We start from the raw sequence: 10,000 nt of genomic DNA, 5'->3' as shown, positions 1-10,000 counted from the left end.
GGTCCTCAAAGTGTGGTCTGTGGACCCCCAGGGGTCCTTAACGGGGTTCCAGGGGATCCCCAGCTAAATGTGTTAATAGATTTTAACCCTTTTTTATCCATATTTTATACGTCAGCTGCTCAAAGATGGCAGACGTACAAGCTCCCAGTGTCACTTCGTGCCACGCTGTTATCTTTGAACATAAAAAAAATATATATATTTTTTTCACACAAATGCATTTTCACAAGGAGGGTCCGCAACCAAATACATATCAATTTGGGGACCCTTGACTTGATAAATTGATACATTTGAGAACTGAGTGGGTGACGGGGCACCCTGGGGTGCCGCGAGATCATTTGATAATATTTGGAATTTATTTGGACACTTGAAAAAATATTTAGTATCATTTTAAACTTGAAGTACAAAGTTATTTTCAGGCAGTTCTAACCAAAATGGCAATTATCTCAACGTTTTCCTCGCAACATAATCACTAAAATATCGTCACTGTCGGGCAGAAACCTCGTATCTCCAAATTTCAAATGTGTACGTCTTTTGCCCTGCTTCATACAAGACCGTCGCGCAAAATTAGTGAAAATGTACTAAACTGTTTTCACTAGTTTAGTACATTTTATAGATGATAAATACAAAACAAACGGTTTTGGACATACAAGGTTCCCACCCGACAACGACGATATGCTATAAATATAAGGTGCTGTGACTGAAAACTATAATATAGGGGTGCCTCGGATTAAAACAATATTTATTGGGTGCCCTGAGACAAAAAAGTTTGGGAACCCCTGCCATAGACAACCGAGTGGTCCGTGGACCCCAGGTTGGGGGACCCCTGTAGATGACTGAGGCCACAGAGGTCACAGGCTGATCCCCATGGTCCCCGATCCACATTGGAACCACGTGTGGATCCCCCCACATCCACATTATTCTGGTGTCCTTTTTTCCCCAGGAAATTACCTTTTCTTTGACAGGAAATTGCTTTTTTTCCTCTCTTTTTCTCTCCCCCATATAAAGGGATCTCAGATTGGCTTAGAGAGTACAGTAAATCAATCCATAAAACTGACAGTAGCTTGCCTTAACTACACAGGATATTGAAAATCAGAAACAGGTTAAATGTATCATTTCGCTGGCTTTCTTTCCCATATTGAGTCCACGTTTACAACGGCGATGTTGCAACGAGAATTTCGCAAAATGAAGCGACCGTCACGTCGCATACACAAACTTTAGAGGGCAATGGTAGCCAATCAGGAGGGAATATGTGAAATGGGACAGATCCATGTTGATGACGTGACTTTAGAGATACTGTGTACCGCTTTGCGTGATTTTAGGGGAAAATCTGTAGGAGTAGTGTCCAAAAATGTGTTCGAAAAAATCGGCATGATGGTGGCGCTATATGGGACAGATCCATGTTGATGACATGAGTGTAGACCTACTGTGTACCGATTAGCGTGTTTTTAGGGCAAGATTTGTAGGAACAGTGTCCAAAAATGTGTTTTGCAAGAATCGGCCTCATGGTGGCGCTAGAAGAGGCCATGTGAGAAATGAGGGGTGGAGGTTGTGATTTGGCAGCCAAGGAGTGTGTGTGCAAAGTTTGGCATGGATCGGGGCAACGGTGGAGGAGATATGAGTAGGGGAAAAGTGTGATGTGTGACGTGACTGACAGACTGACAGACGGTGGAGGTTTTGATAGTAACTGCACCCTGACGGCCGCAATTAAACTTCCATAAATTGGTGATGCCCTACTTCATCATACAAGAGTGTCACACAACGAGCAAAAGCTTGCAGATTTATTTTGGACTTTTCCACCAGAGACGAGACTTTTGTATTTTCCGTAAATGATTGCACTACTTGATCGCGCTACAGCGTCACAATATAATCTAAAGCAGCAGATCTGCTACTTTTGCTGTTTTTGAATTGAACCCTGAAAAGACAGAGACTATAGGCATATTCCATATACATAATTTCTGTCTTTCCTTTTCTTTTATGTCTTTGAATGCCTTTATTTAATCCATTTAGGCCTAACATTATTGAATGCTTTAACTATTGAAAAATAGCAGATATACAAGCTCACAGCGCGGCACTAAGTGCCGCGCTGCGAGCTTGTAGATCTGCTATTTTTGAAAAATATGAAAACTTTTGCAAAATTTTGCAAAAAAAAAAAAGTGAACATTTGTAACTCAAATATTTGTTTCTGGGAGGTCCCTGATACAAAATAGTTTGAGATGGGGGTCCGTGGCCAAATACATATCATTTTGGGGGTCCTTCACATGAAAAGGTTTGAGAACCACTGACATAGTAGTCTCTCAAGAACAGACCAACTGAGCTCCAGTTAAGTGAAAAGGACCTTTTCTTTGACGATGGCTGGCCAGATTGCTGACATAGAAACATAGGTTTTTCAAAAAACCTTGGAAGGAATCAAAAGACACTTATAGAATCGGGGTCAAAATCTGGTCAAAATTCAAATTTTCACGATTTTTTTAAAATAGCAGATCTACAAGCTCGCAGCACGGCAGCGCGGCACTCGGTGCCGTGCTGCGAGCTTGTAGATGTGCTATTTTTCAATAGTTAAAGCATAAAATAATAATAAAACAATACAGTATATACAGTAGTATGACGTAGGGGGTTCATTTTCAAAATGTTAGAAAAGGAGACAAGAGTTTTCTGCCCGCCAGCAACGCAACATGAAAGCATGTTGTGTTACGTTGTGATTCTCAGCATCAGCCTCACGGTCACCTTGACCATCGTCGTCGCGGTGACCGTTGTTTTGTTTGTGTTTCTGTTTGTATTTCAGATCCTCAAATCCTCCAGCGCCCAATCACCAATCAAAGAACGCAGCAGGGGGAAGTCCTTATCGCCGCGGAGACGACAGAGCAGCCCCCAGCGACGACACCGCCGAGACAAATCGTACGTGTTGTCCCGCCTTGTCTGTGTATGTGTGCAGTGGCGTCAGTTCAGAAAAAGCTAAGGTATGGCAACATGACTGGTGTCTTGCAAGACACCAGTCATGTGGCCATACCTTAGCAACAGGCATGATACATTTATTTTAAGAAGTACATTTTGCATTTGTAGTTATTTTACTGTAATTTAACATTATAATAACCAGAACATATAGACAGAGAGACATTCATGGATTTATATTCAAAAGTAACTTTTATTTTCCCCACTGGACCCAGGGTATGGCAGTTGCATACACCCGCCATACCCAATTGACGCCCCTGTGTGTGTGTGTGTGTGTGTGTGTGTGTGTGTGTGTGTTGCGTGCGTGCGTGCGTGCGTGCGTGCGTGCGTGCGTGCGTGCGTGCACGCGCGTGCGTAGGTTGATGGTGGTCATTTAGATGTTTTCTGGTGAGGTTCATCTGCTCTCCTTCCTGTGTAATTTTCCTCTCCTCTCCTCCATCTGTTTCTCTAAGGCAGTGGGGTCCCGGGACCCCTGGGGGTAAGGGGATTCCAGGGGGTCCCCCAGCAAAATCGCTTTCAATCACTCTAACAGCGCGCACTGGGTGAAAAGAGAGATTATCTGACATATACTGGTAGAGTATATGACAGTTTATTTACAGATATACTGGGCATATACCGACATTATTGGGTATATACCTTTTTAGGGATATTCTGGCATATTCCTCTGTATTCAGTGATAATCAGTGATATACTGCCCCCAGCTAGACAAAGGCACACCAGGGGGTCTGGTTCATTCCTTTGACCTACAAATTCACTATTTGTTTAAAGAAAGGGGAGGAGGGCAAACAGCCCCCCTCCCAAAAAGACAAATTTTAGTTTGCCTTGTATAAAGGGCTTAATTTGCCTTAACTCACATTTTCAAGTAATTACAATGTTGTAAAAAGTAGAAACTTGCAATCTCATGTACTATAATGACATTCAATGATGACTAATTAGAAACAGTTGTATGATACAATACGTCTTTATTTTTGAACATCATAAGAGATACAGTATAGTATTGTACAGTATTGTATAGTACAGGAATGGCATGCAAATTGACTGGAACCTCATTTGGTCTAAGTCAGGGGTCTTCAACGTTCTTCGTGCCTATAAATGCCTTCAAAGCGTCCCTGTTGCGTTATTTAACCACTTGAACCGTCAATACTTAATAAATTTGACCTTATACTCTGTACTTAGTTTGTTCTTTTTCTCCTCTACAACACACCTCTTTGCTGAAAATAGCCGATCTACAAGCTCACAATGTGTTGCATCATGACGCATTGTGAGCTTGTAGATCGGCTATTTATTTCAAAGTCTACTGTACATAAAACAGAAGCTGTTTCTGATCTGGATTCAGACAACACCATGACCAACACCAAGTACAGTAGCTCAGACCAGGCAGTTCCTTTATTCTGTCTTAACCAATCACGTTCCTTATCAGTGTGAAAATGTGACCAATCAGGTTTCTTGCTTCAACCTTTTGAATTCAAACTGACTCTCGGGCAGACAGTAGTAGCCTTGCCTTGCTTACAGTAGTGCTTGCTGAAGAAGACAGAGAGGAGAAGTGTTACCTAAATTAATGGATCATTTTCAAACTGTTTGGTAAGTTGCAACAAATATAATTCTATGTAAGTAGTCTATTATATGTTAGAGACAGGTAATAGTAGAGACATGTAACCATTTCTCAAAGCATAGCAGCTAACTAAAAAAGGGGTTTGTTTTGTTTAAGGGGGACAAACATTGTTGATTAGATTAGATTAAATTAGGTTGTATTGCTTGTTGTTCTCAACATCATATTGTCTGTATTTATCTAGTGACCATTTCTTTCAAACCGTGGACTGGCCTTTTTAACAACTTTTATGGGTTTTAACCACTTAAACATTGCATTGCATGTGGGTCAATGTTTTATTGTGTCTCTGCACCAAGCTAAGAAGAAAGTTAAGAACTTATTGGTGAATAAGGCCCATTGAGAGTAAGTTAAAAGGAACTGTTTGTAAGACCTTTGTGTTCCTGTAATAATTCTAATTTAACAAATTGTTTAACTCACTTAAGCTCTTTTAGACAGTTAGCAGATAGTGACCGTCCCCTTTGTCACTGTAAATGTAAATGGCCACTGCTAGGTGGGGGTGGGGTGACTTTACTGGGCCAGTCAACTAACATTGTTCTCATTAACAGTGTCTGTCTGTTCTCCATATGACCTGTATGTGTCCACCAAATGCGAGGAGGCCTTTATGCTTAACTAACTTTGTGAATCATTCTCTTTGTTAAAGGAATCTGTAAGACGTTTGCACAACTCGGAAAACAACAAACACAAACTATCCCCACAAGAAAGGTAACAATTTGTTCTATGTTGTTCTTTGCTGTATCACATATTGTAGTAAAAAGACACATTAGCTAGGTACATAGGATATTTGAATTGGGTGATAACACCTTTGAACTTTAAATAGATTGTGTTTGTAGATAAACAACGAAATAAATCCTAATTGCATTTTCCTTGTATTTTAAGCTGCCTGCAGGACCCATTTTGAGTCTTTGAAAAGGAGCCATCGACTGGACCAGCCAGAAAATGCTCTCCGCAAAAAGAAATTGACTATGTCAATGAATCACCGACAGAGAAAGACCAGGGTAAGTTTGGAACTGTTTGTTTTTTGCTGTTGTTATTATGTTTTACATGTATCAATGTAATAATGGTAATTAAATACATACAATTAATTGCTATTCTATGTTTTACAGTTGCGCGGCGTGGATCGTCTCACCTCCTCCGGAAAGAGATGCTCAACTCTCCACTCTCTGCAACGTGCTCCAGGAGAGGAAAAAGAGTGACCCGCGATGGCTTCATCAACACCACCGCATGCACCGAGACGCACTGGGAGAGCACCGCCCATTCATGGCTCTCTTAAACAGTACCATGACTTAAATGGTTATGTTGTCCAGTTTGGACGGAGAGGAAATGGGGAGCGATATCAGCCAGCGATACACTGCACAGAACTGCTCATTTTTGTAATTATTGTCCCCTTTGTGGGAGCAGAACTGTTGTCAGTTCCCTTTTTTTTTACAATTTGTTGTTTCTTCTACAAATGTTTTCTGAATGCTGCATACTGTGAAGTTGAATATTAATCTGTTGCACATAGAACACACTGTGAAGATGTTTACAAAAGTTAAGTACAGTAGCCTACAGTACAGTAGCAACTACTGGAAAAAATATGCTGTAACGTTATGCTTTTCTGTTGTGTTTCTCTCAATAAAAACAATTTACCTGACTGATGCCTATTCGTTCATAAATTAATTCTATGTGACAGTGCAACACATTTTGAGCTTGTAGATCTGCTATTTTGCTATTTATTTTTAATTGGAATACTGAATAATGATTAACTAGAATATAAATATACAATAATCCCCCCCCCCCATTAACCCCCCCCCCCCCCAATGTGGAAGGGGGGTCCACGAATACCCCCCCCCCCCCCCCCCATAAACCCCCCCCAGTGTGGAGAGGTCACAGATCACAGCCAATCACAGCTGGCTCAGTGCACATGCCCAGTGAAAATGCAGGTACAGGGAGGGGGAAAAAATCCCTCCCACCAGTGAAAAATCCTGGGACTAGAGAGGTGTGATTTCTGACAGCAGCCACAGCAGGGGTTCACGCATACTTAAGTAGTGGTACAAAACGGCTATAAACCGAACTGAATACTCCTGAATATCTGGCTGATTACCTCTGATTATGCCGGTTTATTTACTGAATATACTGTCATAGAATGTAGTATACTAGCCCGATAATCTATCTTTTCACCCAGTGAGCACTTATACTTTGTGTATTCCAAAATAGGCTGCAGGCTCACAATGCATCACAGTGCGAGCTTGTAAATCTGCTATTTTCAGAACAGTCTTGGTTAGCTGCCCATGTCAGTGTTCAGTTTATTCATCATTTTTCTTTTGAAGTGTGATTGGGAGGATGAGCCAAATAAAACGACTAGTTGGAAATGAGTATGACACCTCTGTATTTGACACAGAGCTGCCCCCTAGTGGTGTAACATTTGGGTGCCTGTAGTACAGGGGTTCTCAAAGTGGGTGACAGGGAACCCTGGGGTGCCGTGAGATAATTTGATAATATTTGGAATTTATTTGGAAAAAAAAAATATTTAGTATCATTTTAAACCTGAAGTACAAAGTTATTTTCAGTCAGTTCTAACCAAAATGGCTATTATCTCAACGCTTTCCTCGCAACATAATCACTAAAATATCGTCACTGTTGGGCAGAAACCTTGTATTTCCAAGTTACAAGACCGTCGCACAAAACTAGTGAAAACAGCCGATCTACAAGCACACAACGCCTCACGATGTTGTGTGCTTGTAGATCTGCTGTTTTCACTAGTTTAGTACATATTTTAGATGATAGATACAAAACGAACGGTTTCCACCCGACAACGGCGATATGCTATAAATATAAGGTGCTAGGAGTGAAAATTATAATGTAGGGGTGCCTCGGATTAAAACAAATATTTATGGGATGCCCTGAGACAAAGAATTTTGGGAACCCCTGGTGTAGAAGACCTGGTGTTGTTCAAAAATAGCAGATCTACAAGCTCACAGCGCGGCACTTGGTGCCGCGCTGTGAGCTTGTATATCTGCTATTTTTCAATGGTTAAAGCATTCAATAATTCTAGGCCTAACAATTATTTAATCGCCAAGTGCCGCGGTATTTGATAGATTTTTCCGTTATTTCGGAGGCTCGGAGTAAAAGCAATGAGTAAATGTGAGTATTTCCCGAATTTCCATGCGATAGTGTTTTCTTTCACTCTGAACAGAAAAATGACAATCGCGGGCCATCACTGCTTTTGCCCCGTTGCATTCTGGGAATTGGAGTGTTTCTCTACAGCCGCGGCTGGCCCATACAGTAAGCTACGGTTTAATATAAAACCCTGTCGGACACGTCAAACGCGTCGACAGCACTGGGAGACATTGGCGAGTTTGACGTGTGGGCGCGTTGTGGGCATCCGGAGTGTTTTAAAAATGAATAAAACACTGTGTTTGGAGCAATGCTGCAGTCTTTCATGTGTGGTTCTGCTCCTCCCGTGGTCTCTGTCCACATCTCCCTCCCTGCTTCTCTCATTTCTACTGGCATTTTCCAGGTCAAGGAGAGACTGCCACTGATGTGATGTGTGTTAACGTGTGTGTGTGTGTGCGTGCGTGCGTGCGTGCGTGCGTGCGTGCGTGCGTGCGTTCGTTTGTGCGTGTGTGCACAAAGCTTAAGGAAACGTCGCGGCAGACTAGTGTTACATACGCGGGCTAAATCGACCTACAGCTGACACTGAAGAAGATGGTGCTGTGTGTGTGTGTGTGTGTGTGTGTGTGTGTGTGTGTGTGTGTGTGTGTGTGTGTGTGTGTGTGTGTGTGCGTGTGCGTGTGCGTGCATGTGTGTGTCACGCTCTGCTGTGTCACAGGGCAGAAAAGACAGTGAAGATGACACCAGCTGAAGGCAATGTTAGCGCGTGCGCGCGTGTGTGTGGTGTGTGTGTGTGTGTGTGTGTGTGTGTGTGTGTGTGTGTGTGTGTGTGTGTGTGTGTGTGTGTGTGTGTGTGTGTGTGTGTGTGTGTGTGTGTGTGTGTGTGTGTGTGTGTGTGTGTGTGTGTGTGACTGTGAAGCTAGTCTGCAGCTGTTGATCCAATGCAGGTCATGTATCAGCCTAGCACACAGCTGACGAGAGAGAGAGAGAGAGAGAGAGAGAGAGAGAGAGAGAGAGAGAGAGAGACAGAGACAGAGAGAGAGTGGACACAAAACCTAAAAAGGCAGTGCCTATCCATCCAATCTTTGGATGATGAACAAGCTGATTAGTCAAATATTAGTTTCAGCCATACAGTAATAATCGTTCTATCCCACTATACTATCCTGATAACATACTGTAATCCTACTCTACTCTGTCTGTCTGTCTGTCTGTCTGTCTGTCTGTCTGTCTGTCTGTCTGTCTGTCTGTCTGTCTGTCTGTCTGTCTGTCTGTCCGTCCATCCTCATCCATTTTCTCCTCTAAATTGCTGCCGTGCATTCATTGGCTACAATGCGTTTTTGGAAATATGAGGTTTCTACCCGAGTCCGACAGACGTTATGCACGGCACAGAATAAGCACATTCCTCACTTCTGTTCATTAGCAGGGTACACATTATTGTGTATTATTATTTTATGCTTTAACTATTTAAAAATAGCAGATATACAGTACAAGCTCACAGCGCGGCTGCAAGCTTGTAGATCTGCTATTTTTGAAAAATTGTGAAAATTAGAATTTTGACCCCATTCTATAAGTGTCTTTTGAATCCTTCTAAGGTTTTTTGAAAAACCTATGTTTCTGTGTCAGCAATCTGGCCAGCCATCGTCAAAGAAAAGGTCCTTTTCACTCAACTGGAGCTCAGTTAAGCCCTTTGCACACAGGACAGTTGCGTTTTTTTCGTTTGCGGCATGAATAAAACGCATTGGATTTGGTGTGCAAGACTGTGCAGAATCGGCGCTGCGGATCCAAAAAGGAGTCATAAAAGGAGTGATGAGTTTTTTACCGCATGCGACAAGACGCACGAATCGAACTGGTTTCGATCGAGAAAAAAACGCACGGCGGCAGCCACTCGTCGCACGGCTAATTCGGAGCCGGTGGGCATGAGGTCATAGAGAATCATTGTTTTCTTTTCAAAAAATGATATTGTCCGTTTTATCCGTGCGGTTAAATGCGCCTGTGTGCAAAGGGCTTTAGTCTGTTCTTGAGAGATCTCAAAATATCTAGTTCCAGGGACCACCCAGAAGCAACATTTGAGTTGCAAACGTTCGCTTTAAAAATACATATATTCAAAGATTTGCACACATTTTCACAACTTTTTCAAAAATAGCAGATCTGCAAGCTCGCTTGTAGATCTGCTATTTTTCAGTAGTTAAAACATTCAATAATTCTAGGCCTAAATGGGTTAAGACTGCTTTAGGTGGGGCTGGGGGGGCGTGAACTGTGAGAGCAGTGTCAGGGTCAATTTATCTGCATTTTACAAATTGTCTTAACTCCTCTTTCTAGCTGCACGCTGTTGCTGGGCTCAGCCAAAACATA

The 10,000-nt window shown here is 42.2% G+C and overlaps 1 protein-coding gene and 1 long non-coding RNA gene across 3 annotated transcripts in view; both read left to right on the top strand.

Moving 5' to 3' along the window:
* The window catches only part of vash2 (vasohibin 2), a gene marked incomplete at its 5' end in the record, with an annotated part of 81,087 nt that overhangs the window by 61,703 nt on the left and 9,384 nt on the right, over positions 1-10,000 (top strand). For both annotated transcript variants that reach the window (XM_080744393.1, XM_080744392.1), the window contains one exon: positions 2,783-2,895. In XM_080744393.1, coding sequence (XP_080600519.1) covers positions 2,783-2,895 — 113 coding nt within the window. The remainder of the gene's footprint in view (positions 1-2,782; positions 2,896-10,000) is intronic.
* LOC308300544 lies at positions 5,196-6,125 on the top strand. Its single transcript, XR_013962836.1, has 3 exons — positions 5,196-5,260; positions 5,435-5,553; positions 5,662-6,125. It is a non-coding gene; the product is annotated as an uncharacterized lncRNA (long non-coding RNA).

The sequence above is a fragment of the Nannobrachium achirus genome (genome assembly GCF_963921795.1).
Source record: "Nannobrachium achirus genome assembly, chromosome: 16".
Classification (NCBI taxonomy): domain Eukaryota; kingdom Metazoa; phylum Chordata; class Actinopteri; order Myctophiformes; family Myctophidae; genus Nannobrachium; species Nannobrachium achirus.
The sequence above is the reverse complement of the archived record's forward strand: the minus strand, read 5'-3'. Positions and strand labels throughout refer to the sequence as shown.